This window comes from Podarcis raffonei, chromosome 17 (assembly GCF_027172205.1).
Source record: "Podarcis raffonei isolate rPodRaf1 chromosome 17, rPodRaf1.pri, whole genome shotgun sequence".
Taxonomy (NCBI): domain Eukaryota; kingdom Metazoa; phylum Chordata; class Lepidosauria; order Squamata; family Lacertidae; genus Podarcis; species Podarcis raffonei.
The window spans coordinates 30,784,291-30,810,772 of NC_070618.1; the positions used below are offsets into that span (position 1 = coordinate 30,784,291).

Here is a 26,482-nt window from a genome sequence, read left to right on the forward strand (position 1 = left end):
AATTAGTGAAAATTTCTGCATTGCAGAGGGTTGGGCTAGATGACCCTCGGGGTCCCTTCCAACTCCCCAATTCTGGGATTCTTCGGACATTTCACAAGCCTGCCCTGCTTTCTTGCTTCTGCCTTCGAGCAGAAAAACGCGCAGTTTTAATTCCCTCCGGGTCGCTTTACGGGCTCCCTCCCTCGCAGGCGAAATTACAAGTGCAGCCCCAAAGCATCCGTGTCCGTGTGGAAAATCCGTCACGTGGGCCTCCAGTCTCGGCGTTTCCGAGTCTATGAGCGCCAGAGGCACTTTTGACGCGCGCCGGAAGCCGGGAAGGGGCGGCGGCGGTGCCTTGCTGGAAGCTGCGCCCTCGTCGCCGTCCGAGGCTCCTCTGAGCTCCTGGTGAGGCTGGCCGAGCTTCTTCCCCCCCCCCACCGCCGCTGAGGGACCCTCGTGGGGCGGGCTCTGCCTGCTAAGCCCCTCCGCTGGTGACGAGAGCCTCGCCCGGGTAAGGGGCTTCTGGCTGCCAAGGGTGGGCTAAGGTTGGGGGGCGGGTGTCGCAAGTTACGCGTGGCAAGAGGCCGACCTGTGCTCTCTCTCAGGCCTGGAAAGCACGTCCGGTCTCTGAGCATGTGCAGAGTGCCTCCTCTCCCCGCCCCCCCCATTGGACAAGGGACTGTGATGCTCAGGGTCCAGGGCTGTTCCCTTCCGTGGCGCAGGCTTGTCATGGCAGAGGGAGGAGAGGGGCTTCCTGGAATATCCTAGAGTTGGATGGGGACACCCAGACGGTCATCTAGCTCAACCCCCTGCGAGGCAGGATTCTCGACGCCAGTCCTCCCACCCCATACCAGACCCTGCTTAGCTTTGCAAAATGTGCCCGATGTTTTTATCTACACCACTAGAAGGCTTACTGAGGGCATTTGAGCTGCAGCAGCTGGGAACCGTTTCGCAGCCAGTGCCAGATTTACATATAAGCTAAACAAGCTATCGCTTTAGGGCCCCACTCCCTTGGGAGCCCCCAAAAATTTAAAGGGGAAAAACCTGGATGTACATTTCCAAAATATAAGATGATAAATAAAACAAAACCTACATGTTGTGTATTGGGCCCTGCCTGCTAGCCTGCTCCATAAAATATCACTGGTTTGCTCATTTCTGTATCAATTACTTTGATAAAATACATTTGTCATGTGCAAATGGCTTTAGATACCTATTAGGTACATAAATTACCATATAGCATATATTCAACACCAAAAACAGCAAAACTTTGTTGTTGACATCTCAAGGGCCCCATTACCTTCAGTAGCTTAGGGCCTCAGCAAACCTAAATCCAGCCCTGGTTTCGCCCCAGCCATTTTTAAGTCAGAGGCCTAGCGGTGTATCTGCCCCCCACCCCAGATGTTGTCATACTACAACTAGGAGCTGTTCAACGGTGAAAAGGACTCTCTCGGAAGGCAGCGGACTCACCTTCCTTGGAGGTTTTTAAGCAGCGGTTGGGTGGCCATCTGCCGTGGATGATCTAGTTGAGATTCCTGCATTGCAGAGGGTTGGGCTCAGTGACTCTCAGGATCCCTTCCAACTCTACAGTTCTATGATTCTAACTGCCAACGTCCCTGACTGTTGGTTGTGCTGACCTGGGCCTGATAAGTGTCCAGCAACAAACGGAAAGCCACAGGTTACCCCCACGTCTGTTTTGAAGCTGCCTTTAACTGCCTCCTGTCCATACATCCCAACCCAACCATCTAAATGTACACATCTGTATGTCTATAATATATGCACCTGCCAGTTTATGATTATGCTTCATGCATCTGAAGAAGTGGGCTGCGGTACATGAAGACTGATGCCATAATACAGTTTCAGCCTTTAAGGTGCTTCAAAGCTCTTTGATGTTTCTGCCAACGCAGTTTGTTATCTTTTCCAGGATAATCCAGTTGCATCATGGCTGCCCCAGATGAGCTCAAGTTTCATGGTGAGTATTTTAATTCTCCTGAGTGAGTTATGGATTTGGGCACTAGGCTGTGCAGTGTTCTTTCTCTACCCACCTCAAAACTTCCCTGTTCATACGTGCCCCACTTACAAGAGCATAACCTTTTGTTGGATTATCTACCTTTCCTATCTCATTAGTCTTCTATACCAGGAATAGTCAGTCTACAGCTCTTGGCAGTGTTAGAAACAGGGATAGAAAAGCTAGGAGCCAAATGGCCTCTGGGACTTGGGTTGTGGGCGCCAAAATCGGCTGTCTAGTTGCTACTGGGTGTGTGGGTGTGGTTTGACAATACTTTTTATTTATTATTTTGATAAGCATGAACTAAGTGATAAGCAATTCACATAAGTGACAGATTGTTAATGTCACATTTTTTAGCAAAAATTGTTAATACGTGCTTCATTTGGTGTTTACAATAAAAATATTGCTACCATACTTCAGTTTTCAAAACATTCTACTCTTTATTGTTAAACTCCTTAATATATTGTCTATCCTCAAGGCTTCAGAGCACATACATTTCAGTAATCCTCAGGTGTCAGCCAGGCGCAGAAAACAGCACCCAGACTTGCAGAGGTGTTCGCAATTGCAGAAACTTTAGGTGCAAAATGTGCCTGGCGCCCTGCTAATTTCGAACTCTGGCTATTAGAGAGTACCCACCTCATAAGATAACTTTTGTCCAGTTGCTGAGAACTTGCCTGCTGTTAAAAGAGGGTTGAAGGAGCAAAGATTGAACCTTGTCATGGGAGCAGAATCCATTGAAGGCAACGGGATTTACAGTGGAAGCCTATGCATGTCTGTTCAGTAGTAATCCTAAACACACAGTAGGAAGTAATCCCCATGGAACACAATGGGATTATTTCTGAGTAATCATGCATAGGAATAGCTGTGGTGGGACTTGAATTGGGGCTTTCCTGGCCCACAAACCATCATATACAGCATCTCTCTCTTAGGCTCAGAAGAATATAATGAACAGTTTTTATACTTGTGGAGAATTTTTGCTTAGTGCAAACAAAAACCCAAACAATGTGTTGTGCGCAGGCTGGGTTTTGGGGGGGTACGTGTGTACTGATTTTTCTTTGGTGTAGATTGCTCCAGCTGCCTCTGAAGTTAGGTAAACCTACCTTATTTCTCAAGGAAACACAAGTTCTTTGGAAGTATCCAAGTTTTGTTTCTACCTTAACAGCTAGGGTTGCCATATTTCAAAAAGTAGAAACCCGGACACCTTGAAAGTTGTTGAGCTTTTCTTGGGGAAAACCTCCCAAAAACACAGGTTGAAACTAGGAGGGAGAAATGCAGAAGTTCTACTCACTAAACAGTGGGGTCTTTCAGAATTTCAAACATTGCCTCTGGTACCACATACACATGAAATTGTACCTGAAACACCAGTGTGGTGTGATGGTTAGAGTGCCAGCCTAGGACCTGGGAGACCAGGGTTCAAATCCCCACTTAGCCACAAAGCTCCCAGGGTCACCCTGGGCCAGTCGCTCACTCGCAGCCGGACTTACCTCATAGGGTTGTTGTGAAAATAAAATGAGGGTGAGGGAGAACTATGTACGCTGGGATATAAATGTAATAAAGCAAAGCAAAGTATGTTAAAACTAGAGGAAAAAGCCGTCCAGGTTTTTTCACCTCCTCTGTTGGTGGCATCCTGGGGTTTTAAGCACCAGATGAGAAAATGGTGCAGCGACTGGCTTGGCTAACAATTTATTCCAGACAAGTAACTTGGCAGCTCTGCAATAGGCAGAGCAAAAATCTACTTCTGCTCACCTGCAAAACTGCTTTCATTGTCACGCTATGGAAGTGCTGTCCTAGCTATGATCTACAGGGGCTCTAGAGCAAAATCTGATTGTGCTAGTATTTCTGTCCTGACTGCCTGGCGTATTTTATTTTATTTTTTGCAGAATTTGATGAAGCCATAGATTTGCTGGCTGAGAATGCGGATGCCACCACTCCTAGCATCAGTGAGCGGCAAAGCCACACAACCGTAAACATGTCTTCCGGCTACAATGAAGAGCCTGAGGCAGAAGAGGAGGATGATAAAACAGAGGTGCTGCTGTTTCAAATTCTGTCCTGAATGTTGATTTATAGCCAGCTGGAGAAGTAGCTGCTTTGCGGCAGGAAGGAAACATTAGCCTAGCCAAGGGGCTACTTCCTATGGACCTGGAAGAGAGTGGGAAGGAGATAACAGGTCAAATGGGAGCTTTGATGTAAAGCACAGTGATTTACATAGATAAGGAGGATAGGAGGCATAGAATGCATATTACTCCTGGTCTGTAGCAGTTGCACTGGTTCCCTCATAGCTTCCCAGCCCAATTTAAGGTGCTCTCTCGCATTTGTGTTATTCCCTGTATAGACCAGCTTGGGGCTTAAGATCAGCAGAGGAGGCCCTCCTGGTAGTTCTCCTGCTCTTACAGGTTTGGGGGAGCTTGTGAGATTACCTTCTTGGTGGTATCTCCAAGAATGTGGACCTCCCTTTCCACAGAAGTTTGTCTAGCTTCCATTGTTTACTTTGAAAAGGGAAAAATTTAGTTTTGTGTCCTGCCTGTCACGTGGAATTCGTGTTCTCAGGTAATGGGTGTGCTTTTTGTTTGTTGATGTTTTAAATGTACTCTCTGTGTGTTTTTAATATGCTGTAACCCACCCTGGAACCTTATTGTGAAGGGTGGGTAAGAAAAACAATAAATAACAACACAATGCGCACATACACACACACACACACACAGAGGGGGGAAGCACTTTGTTGTGTCACCCTACCAAATTCACTCTTGAGCAGCCAAAATTCCTATTGTTCCTTGTGTGAAGAGTAACTGGAAGAATTTCCATAAAAATAATGTTCCCTAGTAATTATAGGCCCTCCCATAAGTTTCACCCCCCACCTCTTAACACACAGAACTGCCGCCTATGGAGTTTCCTCAAAGCTTGCTGAAAGGAGTTCCTGGGAGGAGAAGCATCCATGAAAAAAAGAGGTCTTCTTCTTGGATCATTATTTGGAATGAAGCACTCTGCCTCTTTTTCTTTTCTTTATTAAAGTAAGAATGCTTAGGGCACGAGGTCAGGCGTTCTATCTTCACAAGAGGCCCAGGGGTTGGTTTGTCTCACCCAAAATATCTTTCCTGGCCGAGGGCAAAGCAGTAACCTGCATTCTCATCCCTGCAGCTCTTGAGTTCCCAGAAGAAGCAATCCAGTTTCTGGACCTTTGAATATTACCAGGCTTTCTTCGATGTTGACACATACCAGGTAAGGGAATTTGTGTAGTTCTAGCTTCATAGGCGCAGCCAAGAATCAGCCACAGTTGACAAGACGAGGGAGTGTAGTAACTCAGCTTGTAAGTAACAAGCGCAAGACCTGCCATACAGTTTGCACTTGGCCCTCCAGCTGTTTTTGGACTACAACTCCCATCATCCCTAGCTAACAGGACCAGTGGTCAGGGATGATGGGAATTGTAGTCCCAAAACAGCTGGAGGGCCAAGTTTGGCTACCACTGGGCTAGATCACCCATAGGGTCCAGTTCTGTTTCATGGCTGGAGGTACAACCTCATGGCTGGCACATTTGTATTGTGCTTTGAGCCTAATTTGGCTCCAGGATTCTTCTGTGGCTAAATTACCACCATTATTTTGTTGGGTATAAATTGAAGATCTTCCTGATCGACTAATATTTTCAGGAGCTGAAATCCACAGCGGTGATGTTCTGACTATGGGGATGGAGATTTCCAAACCATGAAGTTAGAATAACGAATTGAGTTCAGTCTTCCCTCCACCACAAGCTTGCTTGCTTGGCTTTGGGCAACCATATTATAGGTCTTCTCTCCATACCCTGACAATGGGGTCTAGTGCAAGGCATAGAAATGCCTGTACAATATTTCTAGTAGTTCCTGCACCTCCTGAGATGGGAAGCAAAAAGCCCTACATCCTTGCACGTCCCCATGGGGTCCATTTTGCTGAGGCAAGGCCTATTTCTTGTTTATCAGGTGTTGGACAGGATAAAGGGGTCGCTGCTTCCGCTGCCAGGGAAAAACTTTGTATGGCACCATCTACGGAATAACCCTGACCTGTATGGTGAGTACAGAGAGGCTCAGACTGATGCAGAGCACTGCCTCCTGCTTTGCAAAGTCTGGATTGAACTGTAAACTGTGATGTAGCATACTATGCCCAGGACAGAGAATGCAGCTTGCTCAGCATCCTGAGAAGCAAGTCCTTCTTTGGGCAACCAAAATGGTCAAAGGCCTGGAAACGATGCCTTATGAGGAACGGCTAAGGGAGCTGGGCATGTTTAGCCTGGAGAAGAGGAGGTTAAGGGGTGATATGATAGCCATGTTCAAATATATAAAAGGATGTCACATAGAGGAGGGAGAAAGGTTGTTTTCTGCTGCTCCAGAGAAGCGGACACGGAGCAATGGATCCGGTGGAAGGAAGAGTCCACCTAAACATTAGGAAGAACTTCCTGACAGTAAGAGCTGTTCGACAGTGGAATTTGCTGCCAAGGAGTGTGGTGGATTCTCCTTCTTTGGAGGTCTTTAAGCAGAGGCTTGACAACCATATGTCAGGAGTGCTCTGATGGTGTTTCCTGCTTGGCAGGGGGTTGGACTCGATGGCCCTTGTGGTCTATTCCAACTCTATGATTCTGTGATTCTAAGTCCTGATTAACCGGGGAGGGGGGTGATAGGAATTTTGAGGTCTTAGATATATGGTAGTGTTCATAAGTGTACCAACCAAGCGCGTACATAGATCAGCACAGGATGACTCACCTGAAACCATTTTGATTCCCAAACTGACCAAATGTTTTCCCTGCAAGGAAGGAGCCTTCCCATTGTCTCAGGAATTGAGTAATCAGCATTTTAATGGGTGACAGACTATCAGGAAAGGCAATCAGGAAAGGCAATCAGATAACCGGGGGGGGGGGGGGGAGGAGGAAAAACAACATTCAAATTTCTGTTTTAGACCGCATTTTCTGTGATGTATGTATGATGTTTCTGGGGGTGGTCTTGATCTACAGGGTGGCAATTTCAAAAGTCTTTATAAGGCCTTGCGCGCCATTGTTCCGGGTTCCTCCTCCCTCCTTCGTGTGGTGAGTGAGGACCCTGTTGCAACAGATCAATAAAGATCAGGCTTACTAGCTGCTTTGCTTCTCAATATTCTCTGGTTGACCTCTGTTATTTTCTCCTACCAATAGGGAACCTATGTAAAGACTCTATATGGGCTCTTGGATACCCCATAAGGGAAAAGGGCAATTTTTGTTTACAACGGGGGTGAAGCTTGCTAGTCATCTTCCAGAAGTGCAGTCTTCATTTCCTTGCTCTGTCATCCCTAAGTACATACCTTGCAAGTGGAAGGTCCCAGGTCAACCCTGGGCATCATCAGGCAATGGGTGTCTGACCCCGGGAAAAGCCATGGGGAATTAGAACTAGATCAGACTTCCCCAGCTTGGTGCCCTACAGATTCTGCTTCTTCTTCTTTGGCGATCACTCATAGCCGAGTAAGATTGTCTTCCATGAACACGGTTTTAACAGTGAGTCCGTAAGTGATTGTGGAGGTCAATTCTGGATCAACACATCCTTCCACAGTGGGGACATAGGTTTCCGGGTGGGAGTCGATCACGTTGAGGGTTTGCCAAGCATGCCTTCCTCTTAGCACATTTCTCCCTTTCGTCCCATGTTTGAGCATCTTTAAAACCCATGACACCTTTGGTAAAGGCTGTTCTCCAATTGGAGCGCTCACAGGCCAGTGTTTCCCACTTGTCGGTGTTTATAGTACATTTTTAAAATTTGCCTTGAGACAGTATTTAAACCTCTTTTGTTGACCACCGGCACTATGCTTTCCATTTTTAAGTTCGGAATAGAGTAGTTGCTTTGGGAGACGATAATCGGGCATCCGAACAACATGACCACTCCATTTATTTATTTTTAAATATGTTTATTAAAATTTTCAAAAAAGTATAAAAGAAAAACAGAGAATAAAAAAAAAGAAAGAAGAAAGAAAAGAAAAAGAAAAAGCAACAGTTGAAAAAGTTTACCTTAATTACATTCCATACCCAATTTCCTTGACTTCCCCACACCTGCCCTTCTTGTATTCCAATTCCAATTTTTAGTTCAGCAATTTTTGTCCCCCCACTTTACCTTGTTTCCTCAAATTCAATTTGCTTAATCAATTTTAACTTCTAAACCTCAATCTTTATATTTCAAAACTTATTCTTAAAATACTTTTCCTAAATTCCCCCCATCAATTTAATTAACCTATTTTAACTTAAAAATCTCAGTCTTTATACACCTACACTTATTCTTAACAATCTTTTGCTAAGGTCGGCCCCAAATCCCTCCCCAAAATCCCCATTTTTATGTTAGTGGCAAAACCAACTTAATTAAAACAGAATATATTTATACACCCTTTGGATTCCCGAAGCCCTACCACCCCCTTTCCCGGTTTCGATCCCCAACCAAAGTCCATCAGTCCATCCGAAATCAGCCTGGCGATCTCACATCCGAGGCACTTAACCCTCTCTCAATTTCTCTCTGCCGGTTTTCTTGATAGTCCTTTATTTTAAATTCCGAATCTCGAAGAGGCTCTATTCCAATAAGGTCCATATTTCTTCCAGCCAGACCTCCATATTTAACAATGGAGCCAAAATCTTGTTTCTTACTTCTCATAAGTCCAAATGTCCCAAAGGCTCCAAATTCTGCATTGGCCATATTTACATTCCATATGTCTTCAGATCCCCATAAAAGGAGATCTCTCCAATTTCCATTCTTCACTTCCAACCAGATTTTCATCGTCATGTTCTTATTTTCCTTTATATCCAGCTTAATAGGCCTCTGGCTCTCTTTATTCGTCTGCAGCATCACAGCGCCTCCTTCTTTATCATGTTCCTCTTTAAACACCTCCTCAAATGACTCAGATTCCTTCTCCTCTTTGGCTGTAAGGATTTTTGGATCAGCAACAACACTTCCCTGTTCATCTGCAGGAGCTTGAGTCGTATCCTTTCCAGACTCAGCAACTTTATTTACTGTTCCCTTCATTGTTATTACATTCACAGTCAAAACATTTGTTTGCTCCTGTAGTTTTCCCAAGAGAAGGAAGGTCTTTTCCAATTCAGCCAGTATTTTTCCACTTACAGCCATTTTTGTAATGTCCTGAACCCCCTCTAGAGGGATTCTAGTTACTTAATGTCTTCCAATAGTTAACCTTTTCTTCTTTATTTTTAACAATTTGTTACCAAATTGTATCAAATGTAACCAGCAAAGACAGCAGAGACAAAGTTCTCCTTTTTTTCCCCAACTTTGACAGCTAATTTGACAGCTGTCAAAATCTATAAGCCTCTTCCGCAGGCTCTCTCCCCGATCGCTCCCGGGTTTTGGGGGAGGGGTGAATTCCATTCTCAATGTTAGCTCTTATCCTCCAGCGCAGTCACTTAAATTGGCCCAATATAAAGTTAATTGCTTTTTTCCACAAAAAGAAAGGTATTCTCACAACCTTAGTAATAAAATCCTTGCTTTACGATGTTTACAAGGCGGGTAGGCTGACTTCCTTTTAAACACCTTGCCCGATCGTGCCGAATTCCCAGAAATAAATTTCCCTTTTAAGTCCAATTACCGTGTTACTCACGGGTCGTTACTTTTGATCCAAATCTTCAAAGGAAGAAGTTAGCGCTCTCCGTCCATGGCATGCGGCTTCACTCAGCAGGGGAAGCAATTGAACTCTCAGCACCACGCCGCTCTCCGTCCCCCGTTCCAGAGCCTTTAAAAAGGCTCCTTTGCGGGTCGGGGGGGCGCAAATGGTGCCCGCCGAGTCACCAGGTCCACAGGCTTCAGCGCCTGTGGTTTCTAAGGGTCCCCGCTTCGCCGCCGCGGCAGAACCCGACCCCTGTTGAGCAGATTCCCTCCGGAGCTCGGAGGGAATCCGCCATTAGACGATGGCGCCAACCCGGAAGTTCCCAACATGACCACTCCAAACGAAGTTGATGTTAAAAAAGATTCTTCATTGATTCCGATTCTTTCTTACAGACTATTTGGACTATAGCTCCTATCACCCTTGACCCTTGGGCCAAGCTTGCTGGGATGATAGGAGTTAAGCCCCAAACATCTGGAGAACAGCAAGTTGTGGGGGAGGCTGCACTAGATCGACTGGTAGCCTAGCAATGTGTTACACTTTTGTGTGTCTAAGGTTTATTCTTGGGGAATGTAGATTTCCCTCTAAGGCCTGCTCTACCAGGTGGCCTCCAGTGTTGTGCTGAGACACCTCCCCTGAGCCCCAGCTCTTTAGTTGCTTCCTTGTTCTGTATTTGGTAAATGAGTTCACAGTCGGCTCCATTCTTTGCCCCATGCTGAGACAAGAAGTCTGCCCGTCTTTTTTGGTCTTCTAATGTTGTATTTCTGCCTCTCACAGGCCCGTTCTGGATCTGTGCCACGTTGGTCTTCACACTGGCTATCAGCGGCAACTTGTCCAGCTTCCAGGAGAAAAAGGGCAGTCCTCAGTTCCACAAAGGTGAGCAGTCGACGGGGGAGTGTCTCTTGCAATTTAAGCTTTATGCAATCATAACCCTTTTATATATTGGGTATTGTTGAAGGCACACAAAGAATGGGCAAAATAGAGATTTTTTGGGGGGGGGAGGTAAAAAATAAGTTGCTCGTTACCTGCAAAAGCTTTTGAGCAAGGTGGCATGCGGCCTACAAAAAAGCAGGAAACAAGAGCTGTAGTAATGACTCCTTTCTTTCCTACTGGGGATGTGTGAGATTGGTAAATGGACAGTATTCAGAATGCCTAAATTTTAGCTCCCAGATATCCTTAACTTCTCGCAGAGGAGCAGAAGCTCCTTAGCATAACTTAGTCATAAAATGAATGGAAGCTTTAAAAGTAGTTCTCTGTTATGATAGTAAACACAAGAGAGAGGGAAGTGTGTGTGTGTGTGTGTGTGTGTGTGTGTGTGTGTACACATGCACAAAACTCCTTCCCTCCCTCCTTCTTGTGTTTACTTATCATAACTGAGAACTACTTTTAAAGCTTCCATTCATTTTATGACTAAGTTATTCTAAGGAGCTTCTGCTCCTCTTTGCCCCTGCGGGGGGGCAGGCAGAAGGCAAATATGTGGAGGCTTGTTCCTGGTAGGGTAAGCCCTGGTTACTGACCCTGCCAGTGCTTTTGCCTTGGAGCGAATGCTGCTCTTAATATTGTTTTCCTTTTCTTCCATAGTGTCCATTGCCGGAATAATTATCTACTGCTATGCCTGGCTGGTACCCCTTGCCCTGTGGGGCTATTTGCAGTGGCGAAAGGGGGTCCAGGTCCATGTGGACTCCTACAGCTTCCTGGAGATGGTGTGCGTCTATGGTTATTCCCTATTTGTATACATCCCCACTGCGGTGAGTAAGGCAAATGGGGTGGCAGGGAAAAGACTGGTTCATATGTTGTTTCTTTTCAGTTTGCAGAGCGTAACGTTCCAGTAGAAAGTGCTCAAAAGTCCTGCTCCGTTGTGCTTTCCATTATTATTATTAGTAGTAGTAGTATTATATTCATTCATTCCCTGCCCATCTGGCTGGGTTTCCCCAGCTACTCTGGGCGGCTCCCAACAGAATATTAAAAACCCGATAAAACATCAAACATTAAAAACTTCCCTAAACAGGGTTGCCTTCAGATGTCTTCTAAAAGTCAGATAGTTGTTTATTTCCTTGACATCTGATGAGAGGGTGTTCCATAGGGCTGGTGCCACTACTGAGAAGGCCCTCTGCCTGGTTGCCTGTAACCATACTTCTCACAGTGAGGCAACTGCCAGAAGGCCCTTGGAGCTGGACCTCAGTGTCTGGGCTGAACGTTGGGGGTGGAGATGCTCCTTCAGGTATACTGGGCCAAGGTCATTTAGGACTTTAAAAGTCAGCACAAACACTTTGAATTGTGCTCAGAAATATACTGGGAGCCAATGTAGGTCTTTCAGGACCGCTGTTATGTGGTCTCGGCAGCCACTCCCAGTCACCAGTCTAGCTGCCACATTCTGGATTAATTGTAGTTTCCGGGTCACCTTCATTGCAGTAGTCCCAAGTGGGAGATAACTAGAGCATGCACCACTCTGGCGAGACAGTCTGCGGGCAGGTAGGGTCTCAGCCTGCGTACCAGATGGAGCTGGTAGACAGCTGCCCTGGACACAGAATTGACCTGCACTTCCATGGACAGCTGTGAGTCCAAAATGACTCCCAGGCTGTGCATCTGGTCTTTCAGGGGCACAGTTACCCCATTCAGGACCAGGGAGTCCCCCACACCCACCCGCCCCGTTTCCCCCAAAACTGTACTTCTGTCTTGTCAGGCTTCAGCCTTAATCTCTTAGCCGCCATCCATTCTCCAACCACCTCCAGACATTCACACATTCCTCAAGCACTGCTAGTTTTGTGCAGTGGGATTTCAGCAATAAGGACCTGAATTAAAACTCAGAGCTGCCACTGGATGAGGTCCTGTTTCTCATGTAGAGTGCATGAGATCATACTCAACTTCCACTTCCTTCATTCACAGATGCTGTGGCTGATTCCTATATCCTGGCTGCAGTGGCTGCTGCTCATCTTTGCAGTGGGTCTCTCCGGCTCAGTTCTGGTTCTTACCTTCTGGCCAGTTATCCGCTCAGACACCAGGCTGGCAGCTTGCGCCCTGTTGGCTGTCATTGTTTCTCTCCATGTTCTTCTGGCTATTGGTTGCAAGGTATGTTCTCTTCTCTTCCCACTAAGCTAGGGCAAGGTTTGGAGAGCAAAATGCTACTTGTGCCAAGAGGGGAAGGAAAAGTAGAGGGAAATAAGCTGTGTACGATGCAGCCGCTAGAAAGTCAGATATTTCAAATGAGTTTTTAGCCTCGGAAGTTGCAGAGATTTTACAGCAGCAAAAGTACTCGGCTGGAAACATGATGATGTCATTGCATGATTTTACTATATAATTCTGGGTACCCTGTGGCAATTTAGTATTATGAACATCTCTAAACCAGCCTTTGCCCATCTGGTCATGCAGGCAGGGAGTTGACTGGAAGGCAACAGGTTGACAAAATCTGCTCTGAACTTACAGTATTTGAGGTAGCTTTATACTGGACCCCTGAAAAAATTGTTAGAATATGATGTAAACATTGCATAGTGGAAGTACAGACGTACCTTGGAAGTCGAATGAAATCCATTCCAGAAGTCCGTTCGACTTCCAAGGCACGGCTTCCAGTTAGCTGCAGGAGCACCCTGCAGTCAATCGGAAGCCGCGCTGGACATTCGGCTTCCAAAAGTCATTCACAAACCAGAACAATTACTTCCGGTTTTTGATTGCTCAGGAGCCGAAAGGTTCAGGTTTACAGGTGTTCGGCTTCTCAGGTTCCACTGTATAGATAAAGTAATTCTAATTCTATCATAGTGCTCATTGTGCCCAAATTAAGAGGAATGGAACAGGCATTTGATTAAGGCTGTGATTTACCGTTGAAACCTTTCTAGCAACTCTTCCAGCACTTTTAAGGCCCAACTAAATGTTGGTCGGGAGCAAGACTTTGAGCTCATCAGAACTTTTCTTCAGACTGGTTGGACCACCAGGGGTGGGGGAAATGCTGCCAGATATAACAGGAACGACATTTCTGGTGCAAAAAGACCTTCGCTTGTGACGACATCCTGAGGTGAATGGAGGAGTAACAATTGCTCTCACTTTGAAGATAGCAGCCATTTGGTTTTTCCGCTGGTGTACCTGCAAACCAGAGCTGGGGGGGCGGGGGGGGGGCTTTCTCTGTATGAAAGCTGCATGCTGGTAGTGAGTGGGACTTGCCATAGCACAACGTAAATCGGATTTATGCGACACATCTCTATCCAGGCAGGCTAGAAGCATCAACCCAGTTAAATCCAGACAGGAATATGCACTGAGATTATGCAGCAAGATTGGTGAGGGTCGTGATCCGGGGAGGGAAATGGTCAAGGAAGGAGGCAGCAAGGAGAAGCCTGGAAGGTCCCTGAACCCTGGGGTGTAAGCTACACCTTTGATGTGGATTTTAATGTAATTAATGCATATACTGGTGCTGCTCGCTAATTTGCAGCACAGTGGGAAATGTATATGCTGTGTCAGCAGAAGCCGAATTTGTAGATGACGGAATATGGCTGGAACAGTGAAGTTGATGAAGTGTGTAAGATCCCAGAGTGTTACTTGTATACATCTAGACCAGACTACTGCAATGCTGTTTATGTGAGGCTGCCTCTGAATAGGGCTCAGACCAGGAGTCGGCAAGGTTTACCTCGCCTGGGCCGGTTCACTCCAGCAGAGTTCCCTCCGAGGGCTGGATTGCGCGCATGGGGTCGCGATTTCCGGCGCCTGTGCAGATGTGATTTTCAGCGCCTGAGCATGCACAGGCACTATTTTCAGCACCACGGAAGTGAGTTCCTGCGCCAGTTTAGCACAGCACACAGGGACTTGGTTTAGGGGCAGGTCATGGGCCAGTTAAACAACCCCCATGGGCCGTTTGTGGCCCATGGGCCTTAGGTTGCTTTCCCCTGGCTCAGACCCTTGCCCTTGTGCAAAATGCAGCAGACTGGGTACCTGCAGGGGCTGGGCTCTTATATCAGAGTAATAGGTTCCATGAATTGCACTGGCTGCTTGTTGGCTTCCAAACCCAATTCAAAGTACGGATCATAACTTCTAAAGCCCAGAACAGTTTGGGACCAAGTTTGGGCCATTTTACCTGTATGGGGCTGCTGGGCCTTGAAATCAGCTACAGAGCCTGTGCCTGCAGATTCACCACAAGCTAGTCAGGCTGGAGGGTGCAAAAGATGGTTTTTTTCAGCGACAGCCTCTCAACTATGGAACTCCCTTCCTCAAGAGATACATTTTGCTCCCTCCTCGTCTTAAGCAGGCCCTAAATATATTTTCAGTCCACCCAAGAAAACTGGGGGGAGTTTTTAATTGAATATTACACTCAGTGTAGTATTGGGATTGTTGACTGTCTGTGATTATTTGTTTTTTGCTAGTTTCATATTTTTAGTCTTAATTTGTAGGATTTTAATAGGTTTTTAAACATTTTATACTTCCTTGATTGTGAGCTGCTTTGAGAATACTTTGGGTTTCGAAGAGAGACAAACGTTAATAAATATTAGTATTAATATTCTAACATTCCTTAAAAGCTTGGTTTATTTGCTTTTTGCTGTCTTTTCGTTTTATATTTTTAAACCTCAAAGTCTATTAAGTGCAACATAAGAAAAATAAATGAGCTGTTTTGCAGCTAGCCCCCCCCCCAAATCCGTTTTTTCCTTTGTTAAACTCCCTTCACTTTTGTCTTGGGTTTTCATATAGTTTTAGGCATGTTATAAAAAAATACAGTTGGCGTTACAGTGTGGACTTTTCACATGCATGCATTTCAAGGTTCGGAAATGACACTGTAGGCTGAGACAGAGGAGTGCAATGTGCTCAGGATTAGTCACATTCTGCCTGCAACACTGAACTTAAATGAGAACTCTTAAGCAAACTCTATGGCCCCACCTTGGTAGTGTCAATACAAACTCCACAGCCAAGATCCAACAAGGATGTGGATTATTGTTCTTACGCACATGCCTCAGGGCTGGCTTGGACATCCTGTACAAAGCTCTCGTCTAATAAACGGGGAAACAGTTATAGCTGGATATCCAGCCTAACGTGGGATGGGGTGGATTAAATTACCCAGCTAAAGTGAATCCAGTTTTCCCACTTACATTTCAAGTATTAGTACATGCCGATTGCAAATGTACAGATTTACTGTCTCACTATGCTACCCTAGGAAAATTCAGTTTCTTAAAGAAAACTTTGTGCTCTAGAGAATGGAGTATTATTTATACTTCTTCTGCCATTTGCCAAACTGGATTAGGATGGTAACAAGAGAAACAGTTACACAATGTTTCCAAACCTGATTCCCCCGGCTCCGGCATACTGACAAATCTATGTATTTTTGGCGTGTGCAGCTAAGCCTTGAAGAAACAGGTACTGAACAGTTTCTCTGTGAAACGTAAAATAAATGGTAATGCTTGCTCCCTCGGCAACTTGCAGAACAGGGAAGCAGGCACATCCAGTGGGCTACTCTAGAGAATATATGGCATCTCTAGCCCTTAATATAGGACCTTTTTTGCCGTTAACTTGGTAGCAGGCAAGTAGCCCAAAAACAATTTGCTGTGGGTCATGTATTCAGTTTTAGACACGCAGGTTTTGCTTTTGCTTGTTTGCGTTCAGGTTTTGATTAAACCAGAGTATTCTTCAAAGTGCAGTCACTGAGTTTTCAAATTAACTTATTGATTCTAGGTGGAGGAAGGCGAGCCTGCTTGATTTCTACAGCTGATTAATTTTCTTCTCTTTGAAGCTGTATTTCTTCCAGAGTGCAACCGGCACACCTTCTCATCCCACGCCAGCTGCTCATTTCGGCAGAAGCACACCGCCTCACCCGGCCAACCACTCCAATCCACATATGTGAAAGGCAGCTGGTAAGAACTTCTGGCCATCCCGTATGGCATGAAACAGATGCTAAAAATGCCGCTGGGTGTCAAATATTCTTTGTCAAAGCGCCCACTGCTCCCCAATCCCCACCCCTACCAATGGAAGCATAGGAACTAATGTGCTTCTGGGAGAGGTAACAAGGGGTTGGCATCTCTCATCTTTCTCCCTTAGTGCATGCCCTACTTACAAGACCTAAAATCTCTGTTGCAGACACTTTCATCATGAATGTCTGGCCTCAGGGAAAGCCCATGGGCGAAGGAAGGTGCACACTCATTCAAGAGGCAAGGAGACACCTGAGCTGGAAAAGGGACCAAGCTGCATCACCTCAACATGTCAAGACTTTTGTTGTCCTACTTCAGCCAGCCGTGTCACTAAGGTGCCCGATTTGCAAAGAACCCCACTTTTGGAAACAAATTTAAAGGCCTGGCTGTTAACATCACAAAACGTTACTTGCGGTGGATGCAGCTGCCTTTTGCTCCTTCATCACAGAATGGGCCTGCAGTCCTGACAGGGCTGCAGAAAGCGACTGCATGGAGTGATTGTTGTTCCCCTTCCAGTTAAATCTTTGGTAACGGCGGGATGTAGCAGAGTCAGCTGATGGCTGAGACTTTTTAGATCCTCGGTGAGTAAGGGTGGATGATCAGGAATAGAAGTAAGAGCTTCTTTGGAGGGAAGCTTGAATGATAGGGAGGTTGAGCACTTCCGATTACTTTGATTTAGTTTAGCTACTTGATTTTGTTTTCTATGGAAAGCTAATTTAAATTAAACTGCCTTTTAAGAGGAATGTGGCTCTTTCCCAGCTTCTTTCCCAGCCAACACTGTCGTCCTCTGTGGCCACATTGTGTAACACAGGATCAGCGAAAGTAGCCATGTAACATGCTGTCTTTGTCTGTGAAAAAGGGTGACCGAAAATCTGGTAGAAAGAAGCACCTAATGGCATGGGTGGAAAACTACTGGGTTTCCTCCTTGAGAATTTTGTACCCAAGTCTGAGGTCCTAAAGGCAGCCATTGCACAGAGTGAGAGTCTCTTAACTGTATGTCAAAAATAGATGCTTGTCTTTTGAAGATGTGAGCGAAAGGGAAATGAGCTTTGTGGAGTCACATCAAAACCTGAGGTGGGGGAAACCAGCCACTATAAACAAGTCTTCAAAACCCTCCCAGTTTTATTCAATAGTCACAAAATCATTGATCAGCCAGACCTAACAATTGACTGTGTAGACCCCACAATTCAGCCACTATGGAGCTTCTGCACAAGACCCCTCCTCCCTCCCCCCCCCCAAATTCAGCCCACCAAGCCCCGGTTGGGAGCCAAAGGAAACTGCCTAAGTAAAACACACTCCCCCCCCTCCATAAAACGGGTCCCTGCCAATTCCTTTCGAACATGCCAACTGGTGGCTCTGAAAGGAACAAAAGAAAGAAAATACCATAAATGGTTACAGGTTACACATACAAAGACTACAAAGGGGCTTCCATAACAGATGCCAGAACCATCTACTCTAAGAGTCCCTGGTGGCTACTGCAGGGAGCAGGCAAGTCTATATACTAAGCCACTTGGCACCCAGTACCCACTGCCTGCCCAGCTGAAGAGAAAAATGGACTAGAGACAGCAGCTGCAACAGCCTAGAAAACAGGGTGGAAATGGAGCCAGAACTGGGCATAGCCGTCAAGATGAGCTGAGCAACAGGAAACTGATACACAAACTGTTCACTTTCAGCCAGCAACCTTTTTTTTCTTTTTGGTACATTCATGTTTTAAAATTTTTTAACCCTTTGATGCTACATCGAGATTCCCCCCCGAGACAGGCAATCATCAGACCGGCTGATAAAATACTCGTGGCACAACAGTCCATCTCATCTCAGATGTTCTTCCGGAAGCCCAAAGATCTACAGCAGTAAGTTGCCAGAACTCCTCACAAAGCCAGCCAGGAGGGCTTGTCGGCCTTCGCTTTTCCCTCGCGGCAGGAAACACTTCCTCCTCCTAAGTCTTAGCAAAGCAATGAACCCGGAGGTTGGGTTGGGTGGAAGAAACCAACGCATAGATGGAAGGATGAGCAGCTGGATTTTCGCCTGTGCCCACTCTACAGCCAGCTGCAGCCCCTTCGTTCAAAACACTGGGAGCAAGGATGAAGGCTCAGGTTACTAGCACTGCTGCTGGGCTGTCCACAGTACTGCTGAGAAGCCCTCTTGCAGCTTTGCTCTACAACCTGTGCCTAATGCTGATCAGTCATGGAAGATTTGAAGAATGATACCACTAGCGACATGATTGGTTGTAAGACACAGTGAGCGCAGGAACTCAGTCATGGTTGAGCAAGTTGAAGTTTCCAACATTTCATAAAAAAGTGTACAAGTCTGCTATCAAAGAACGAGTGGGGGGTGTCTTCTATTGTACAAGGGTCAGAACATCTCTGGCAAGCCTAATTTTTTTTTTTGGGGGGGGAGGCAGGGGGTGGAAGAAATCCAGAGAAGCAATTGCCAAACTGAGGTGCAGAAGGCAGGTGGGCAGGGCGGAATTTTTTCTTCTTCATTTGGTTTCCTGGTGCTGTCAGTTCAGAGGATCAGGGGTGAGGGTCTCTTAGCTCCCATAATGCATTGTGTTGGTTGTGATGGACATGGGAGATGCCATGGAAATGGCCGGGCCTCCCATAGTGAACTGACTGTTGACAGGATAGTGAGCACTTGATGTTCCTCCACTCTGACCACTAGATGAACCTGCAGGAAAAAAAGAAAAAAGTTCAGAAGTCTCATATGTAAGGAATCAAGTCAGGTTTCTAGCAGAAATAGAAATCCTGAGCACTAGACCACTAGCTTTATACAGTGGTACCTCTGGTTGCAAACGGGATCCGTTCCGGAGCCCCGTTCGCAACATGAACAGAACGCAACCCGCGTCTGCGCGTGTGCAGGTCGTGATTCGCTGCTTCTGCGCATGCATATGACATCATTTTGAGTGTATGCACATGTGCAAGCAGCGAAACCCGGAAGTAACCCTTTCCGGTACTTCCGTGTCGTCACAGGATGCAACCCGAAAAGATTTAACCTGAAGCAAACGTAACAAGAGGTATGACTGTGTGTGTGTGTGTGTGTGTATATATATATATATATATATATGTATGTATGTATGTATGTATGTATGTATACACACTGGGAACCTCTATGAGGGAGCTAAAGCAACTCTAAACTGACAGGTTTCAATATAAATTCAGATTCTTACTTTTGGGCGTTACATGGTCTGCATACATGGTTGAAAAATGAAATTCAACCAGCTTGGGCCACCACACTCTGCAGAAACAAGAGGCAAAGTGATATGGCATGAAATTCTGTAGGCAGTAGCTTGCTGAAGTTGATAGGAGACTGAAGCTGTCATGATATAGCCCACTAGCTTCTCGGTCCATGCATCTGAGACGGTGAATGCTTCTTTAGGGAAGCCTCTGTCACAATAAGCCAAGTCAATCTCTTCACCTACCCAATTCAGCTATTAATTCACCCATCACGAAGCAAAGTAATTTGATGCCAAAATGGGATGCTATAAATGTTCAGTGTTCACATTACTGGCATTTTGGGGATATCTAAGCTTCAGGGGTGATATAGTATAGTCAAACCTCAGTTCTCTAACAGCTCTGTTCCTGAATGCCGAAAACCCGGAAGTAAATGCTCTGGTTTTCAAACATTTTTCAGAACCCAAACATCCAACATGGCTTCTGCTTGAGTGCAAGAAGCTCTTGCGACCGATCGGAAGCCGTGCCTCGGGTGTCGAATGTTTTGGAAGTCGAACCGTCTTCCTGAACAGATTACGTTCGACAACTGAGGTTTGACTGCATTCCGCAATTAACATGACAGCCTTTGACCTTTCTCATTCCCAATGAAGTACCTGATCCCTTTGTGGCCATACAGCTCAAACCCCCAAAGAAGAGAAGGCTCAACAGAGGCACACACACCCTTTCCCCTCAACTCCAAGAAAGCCCAGACCAGGTTTACCTTGAACAATCCCTGTACTCATGATGGATCCCATCCGGGAATGGGTGTGATTGACAATCCCAGTGTTGGCTGCTCAGGAAGAAATAAAAGGAGGAGGAAAAACACAGACAGGTTCAATCTGCACTAGGCTACTTCACTTTACCTTAACCCCCACCTCCCAAGCTGTAAGCATGCACCACAGATGGACCATTCCCAACAGCATCTGAAAAATAGGCTGTACACATAGTGAATCCCCCTCTCTGACTGCTTCTCCCACTCTGCCTCTGGCTGCTAACTACTAAGCAGAGATAAAACACCTGGACCTCCAAACAAGTATGATCTCAAATTCAGAGGCATTTTGATTCGTGACGCCAGAACTACCCGAGCCTAAGATGCCTTGGACTCAACTTGAGCCACCCCAAACCATAACCAGTTCAAAATGAGTATCTCAATTATCGAGGTCTGAGAGAAGTAGCTTAACTAGATACAAAATAAATGCAGATGTGCCAGTCCCAGAATCCTGCTTCCTGTCTTTCTTGGCCAACCTCTCTAGGGCTGAAGTGGTGAAAAACCTATAATTCACCCACTAGAAAAGTAGGCCAAGAGAGACAGGGAGATTCTAAGATTGGTTGTTCTGCATTTACTTTGACCCCAAACCACTTCTCTCAGGGCAAAGAAACAGCAAATTTAAATAAAGTGTGCATAGCTAAATTTCTAAAGTTTCATATTCCAATGATGAACCGGCTGTGACTGACATTTATTCTCATTCATTCTCCCCCTTCCATCACCATTTAGTGTGTAAGCTTCCTGGGGCAGGTACATGCCTATTGCTTAAGTATAATGCCAGCACTTGTTTAGCTAAGCCTGCTCACATCTTCTCATAACTTCCTTAGTTCCTTCATATTCAGGGTGACCAAGAAACAAGCCAGGATGGGGTTACAGATGGGAGTAGACACATTTGCCACAAGGGGCATGGAGTAGTTTTTATCTGTCCAGAATATGCCAATTGGTGTGTTTGCCCATAAAGGTAATCATTTGCCATTCATTCCTATGAGAAAACAAAGTACAATACTCGGAGCCAAGACTGCAGGGAGGGTAAAGTCTACTATCTACTGATAATGGGTGTCCTGATGCTCAAAAGCAAGGGATCCCACAGAGGACTACATCATGACCATCTCATCAATGATCCCAGGAGTCAACTGTGGCAAGGCGGTTCTGCATTCTGTTTTTATAAGAACATTGACATCCACCTTCAGGGATGTCAGCTTGCCAGTTATGCATGTGTGAATGCACAGAGATCACAACTGGTGCTGCAGGTTGCTTAACTATAACAACTGCTATCAGTGCAGTCACACAATCTGCCTTCCTGCCTTCCTTCTTTCCTTCCCCATGCCAGGTGCCTTTTCTTTGTGATTTACACTTGACATCTATGTGGCAGTTGCAAAGTTCCCACCTCACCCTCTTCTGCACATCCCTTGTTAGCTTCTTTTCAAAGGGACACAGAGCAGGCCCCAATTCTCAAGCTAGTTCTCTAACTTGTTCCTGAAACTGGCTCTGCACAGGCCCCCAAACCCATGTGTATGCACGACAGCACAGACTAGGCCTAAAGAATATCAGGTATGGACCCTACTTCTGCTTTTGGAACCTGGCACAGTTCAAACTATTTGAGCATATAACCCAACACAGAGAGGGCAGCCTTTCTGTTCCATCAGGAATCAAACATGACTGATGAGTTCTGAGGGATGGCAGTGCAGGCAACAGTTATAAGAACAAATAATAATGTTAAATGTCAAGCGTACTCTTCATAGGAATTACACTGTAAGCAAATGAGTTATGATAGTCTTATGAGTTCTATTTAAAACCATTTTGTAAAACTTAAGTGTCTGAACCAGAGAAATACAAATAAACTGGAACTGAACCCAAAATTCTAATTATTCAACCCAACTTCCTAAAACCAGCAGAGACACTCTTCTCCCGCAATTGGGCTTAGTGCACATGGTAAACTCAAGGACAATGAGCAGGAAGATAATTCTGTGGCCAAAGGCATGTATACCCTGTTGAACATTCACAAGCCCAGTACTTGGATGAAGTAGGGCAAAGGATCTCCTCATGACCTCTGAGCCAGGAGTAAAACCCAAAAGATCAGACGCTCAGGAGATCTGAGACCTGGGGCCTTCATATCAGACACTGACTCTCATGTTTCCTAGGATCCTCCCATTTAGATATAATCTGCTCCACATTGCAGATAAACTCACCTAGAGGAATAAGGTTGTTGTGGCCAACATTGGTGCCACCAGCAATCACGCTGCTGAGATCATAGGCTGTGGGCATCCCTGCAGCACGGGGTAGAAGGGAAGAGGGTGAGAAACGAGGAAGGCACTAACCAAGACACACACACCTAGACCTTCAAGCATCCTGCCCAGCACCGTTGTAGCAGGAGAGGCCATTACAAGGTAAGTGTTACAGACACATGAGCCTCTCCAAGCCACACACACTGCACCACCCCTCCTCCCATAAGCTGATTTTCAAAAGGGGGCAGGCTGTTCCAGGCAGGGATAGGGTTTTTCATGCAGAAGCTCTCCTGGGCAAAAGCTGCAGTGAAGCTGGGCCGTAATCTGGTTCTTACAGAAAAGTAAGAGAGGGGCTTCCTCACTCCACTCCACTCCACGGTACTTGGAAGTTCTCTCTTCCCTTCTATATGTCTGGCTGGGTTGCCTGAGAAAGAGATGCCTTGCCAAAATTGCCTTTGGAGGAGGAAGGAGTTGTTGCTTGAGAACTAGCTGAACAGAAGTGGATGGAATCTGGATCTTTTCTGTCAAGGAAGGCTAGCAGCCTTGTTGGAACCATCTCAGCAACTGACGGAGGCTACAGCATTTGCTGTGCCTGGGAGAGGGGACATAGGTGTTGGCCAACTCAACTCAGACAGGTACAAAGGGGGTGAACAGCAGTGGCCAGCGGAGAGAAGCCCAATAGGAGAATGGTTGGGGGAAAGGGAAATTTTCTCCCAACAGAAGCTGGGTAGACATCAAACATACACCAGGCTGCTGTACCCCCTGGGACAATAGGAGATTTATCTTAATCACACTCCAAGTCCACTCTTCCTTGAAAAAAGCAGCTGACACAGGGCTCCCAGCAATCTCTCATCCACATCTGCTTAGCTTTACCAGTGCTAAAAGGTTACAACATTAGGTGCTCAGCAGAATGAGACACAACATTGAGCAAGCTGCTGAGGGGTTACAGGCAGCTGTCTGCAGGTGACAGCAAGAAACGCGAACAGAAAAATGTCGACAGCACCAGTGCAACAGGTACTCCTCAGTCTCAGTGCTCCAGTCAGCAAATAGTAGTCAACATCAAAACAGTCAACTGGAGAAGGAAAATTCATGTCTGCTGTGTAAGTACGAGCATCTTCATGTGTGAGCTCGGGGCAAGGAAGCCAGCTTCTTTCTGCTCTGGTATAATCTCCAACAGACTGAGGGTGTACATGCCACACAATGATCTACTGCAGAACCACCAGCAGGAAGATAAGGGCAGCGGCACGAACACCCCAAGGCTCTTGTAAGGATAGTGATTATATAGAAATATGATATTCTGCATCACACATGTGCCAACTCTACAGAGAGAGAGAAAGGCAGTTGCCACATCCCAAGAATACTGTTCTAGTTGCAAATGATTTGCTTGATTAATGCTATGGACACAGTGTCATCAATAGGGCTTGCCCTTGGAGGAGAAAATTTGCTCTTCATCACCCCATAGCTACTCAAAATCTAAACTCTGTGACATTAGCTAGAAAATCCTCCCACTTGTTATGCTTGCCTCTGCAGACTGCTCAATTTTGATTACATGGGTCTAAGATGTTCCTATGCTCCGCTGCAGAAAGGACTTTGAACCACCAGGATTGGATGAGATACGGCTGCAAACAAAACCAGATTGCTTGCCGCAGGCCCTCACGTTACTGTATGAGAAAGCTTTACAGCCAAAACCATTCAGTGAACCTTCAAACTGAAGGCAAAGCTCGAGCCCTGTGGCATCCAGCACTCCTGGCTGATGTCCTGACTGTCCAGACCCAAAATGACTGAGGAACATAGATGACCCATCAGCTTTGCCCAGGAGTGACAGTGAAGAAGGTACAGTACCAGCAACAGCCATCCCTGTGCTCATGTTGTAGGCGCCACCTGTGTTCCACATGTTCTCTGAAGGAGAGGTGTAGTGCGAGCCTGGCGGGGGTGAAGGAGTTGTACCTGTGTACCTGGAAGGCAGACACACACACCCTCACTCACACACACAAACACCAGCGCCAACGTCAATAGTCTGGAGATCAAACGCCCCAGTGGCTCATCATTCTAGACATCGTGGGCCATTTCCAACCATCATCCAGAGGAGCAGGAGAGTCTTGTGGCAACTTAAAAGCACAATAAATTTATTGCGGCATAAGCTTTTGTGGAATCCATGAAGTGGGTTACACAAACTGGCATAGAGAGAGAAGCTAATACTGTGGGGCCAAGAGACCACTGAATGAAAGTATATGACATTTCCATATGCATTCAAATGCATTCTAGGATTTTATAAAAACATCCACCTTTGGTTTAAGAGAAGAACACACACCAAAGCAAAATTCTGCTTTTAGCTTTAAAAAGAGGAGGCAGGGGAATAGCTTACCGAATGTTTATGCAGATATAGAACTGATGTTTCAAGTAGTAAAATACAGAAAATCTCTATCACACTCTCTCTCTCTCTCTCTCTCTCTCTCACACACACACACACACACACACACACGAATGTATTGAGCACTGCCCAATAGATAGCCATGACAATCATTCCAAAATGTTCAGTTGCCTATTGCAGCAGTGCTGTTCCTGCTACTTTCACTTTCTTGCAGGGTAGAGTTTGAAGCACTTTGAAAATTTGAACACACACATGGCAGGACACATAAAAAAACCCCAAACCCTCTCTACAATACTGTGTCTCCAAAAAGCTATTGTCAGTAAGAAGTTGGTGCCAGAATTCCTCTGCCACACTTTAATCCAAGGACAGCCCACGAAGTGCCATCCCATCATCCCAAAACAGTGTGGGTCAGTGATCAAGGATTATAGGAGTTGTAGTTCGACATCATCTGGAAGGCCACAGCTTAGCCACCCTCTCAAACTAAATCAAGTATTTGAGAAGTGGTGGCGATGCATGTTGTACAACACAGAGACTTTGCCATCACATCCCACCAGTAGAAAGCAACTATTCTGCTTGCCACCGTTTTAAGGGCTCCTCTGTCCAAAACGCAAGATGCAGAGAGGCAACTATGCCGCTGGATTTCTAGGGCTCCAGCAGTCACTGGCCAGGAGCAAATGTCTTTAAATATCTGCACACTAACCTTTCCTCACCCACTCAAGGTAGATCACAACATAAATTAGCAAGATGCTGTTGGAAATAAAAACAAGGACTAACTAGATGTGAATATTTTAAGGCAATAGAATCTGATTTACAACAAACCAGGACCCAAATGAGGAGATGTCCCCCTTCTTCTCATCAAAGAAATTGACTCATGCTTAGATTCCCGAAGTGTGAGCAGTGAAGTAGCCTGGTTTGTGGAAGATGGCAAGTTATTCAAAATCTGGCTGGCCACTGAGAGAAACCCAGATACTGGGCACTGAGATGATTATGTGGGGTAATCCAGAGGGGCTTCTTATACTCTTAGCCTTGCTGAAAGGGCCCACATTCTAGTGGTTCACATTTATTGGGGGGCTCACCTCAGAAGATAAAGGAGGAATAGAAGGAATATGCATCTTTCTGTCCCCTTGCTTTCCTCTCACCAGCAAAAAGCTATCTGACTATACTAGTAAGAAAGGAATGCATTTCTGCTCCTTTCCTACCCCCTTTGCCTGAAATCGCTGTGTGTCTTTCCAACCCAGCCCCCGATCCCTCCCAACACAGGTCATGAAAGCAAAACGATTCAATCAGGAAGAGTTAGCTTGCTTCCCCTGCCAGTCTGCCCAGTGAAGACTTGCTTTTGAGTTAGGCAGAAGTAGTTCCCTGAAAAGCGGTTCCTCAAACACACTGCATCCTCACTCACACAAGCACACATTTAAAAAAGCAACAACTTTATTATAGAGGTGGGGAAAAAACCCTTGTAAGATTCACCGTGACGTAC

The 26,482-nt window shown here is 45.8% G+C and overlaps 2 protein-coding genes across 8 annotated transcripts in view; one reads left to right on the forward strand and one right to left on the reverse strand.

Moving 5' to 3' along the window:
• The first annotated feature begins 263 nt into the window (after positions 1–263).
• YIPF2 (Yip1 domain family member 2) lies at positions 264–17,177 on the forward strand. Of its 2 annotated transcripts, none has more exons than XM_053370697.1 (10): positions 264–384; positions 1,901–1,948; positions 3,865–4,010; positions 5,120–5,200; positions 5,932–6,019; positions 10,340–10,438; positions 11,144–11,310; positions 12,449–12,631; positions 16,260–16,380; positions 16,604–17,177. In XM_053370697.1, exons 2-9 carry the CDS (start codon positions 1,918–1,920, stop codon positions 16,368–16,370), a joined length of 906 nt encoding a protein of 301 aa, XP_053226672.1. In that variant the 5' UTR covers positions 264–384; positions 1,901–1,917; the 3' UTR covers positions 16,371–16,380; positions 16,604–17,177. The 2 variants fall into 2 exon arrangements, with proteins under 2 accessions (XP_053226672.1, XP_053226671.1); XM_053370696.1 differs by having other exon boundaries at positions 265–490.
• Positions 17,178–17,538: 361 nt separating this feature from the next.
• Positions 17,539–26,482, reverse strand: part of CARM1 (coactivator associated arginine methyltransferase 1) — a 39,964-nt gene continuing 31,020 nt past the window's right edge. For 2 of the 6 annotated variants that reach the window (XM_053370693.1, XM_053370691.1), the window contains 4 exons: positions 24,477–24,589; positions 22,599–22,676; positions 20,365–20,433; positions 17,539–19,101 (listed from right to left, as the gene is read on the reverse strand). In XM_053370693.1, coding sequence (XP_053226668.1) covers positions 18,965–19,101; positions 20,365–20,433; positions 22,599–22,676; positions 24,477–24,589 — 397 coding nt within the window. In that variant the 3' untranslated portion in view covers positions 17,539–18,964. Of the gene's footprint in view, positions 19,102–19,600; positions 19,669–20,364; positions 20,434–22,598; positions 22,677–24,476; positions 24,590–26,482 lie in introns of those variants that run through there. The other 4 variants (XM_053370692.1, XM_053370694.1, XM_053370695.1 and 1 more) reach the window with 4 other exon arrangements.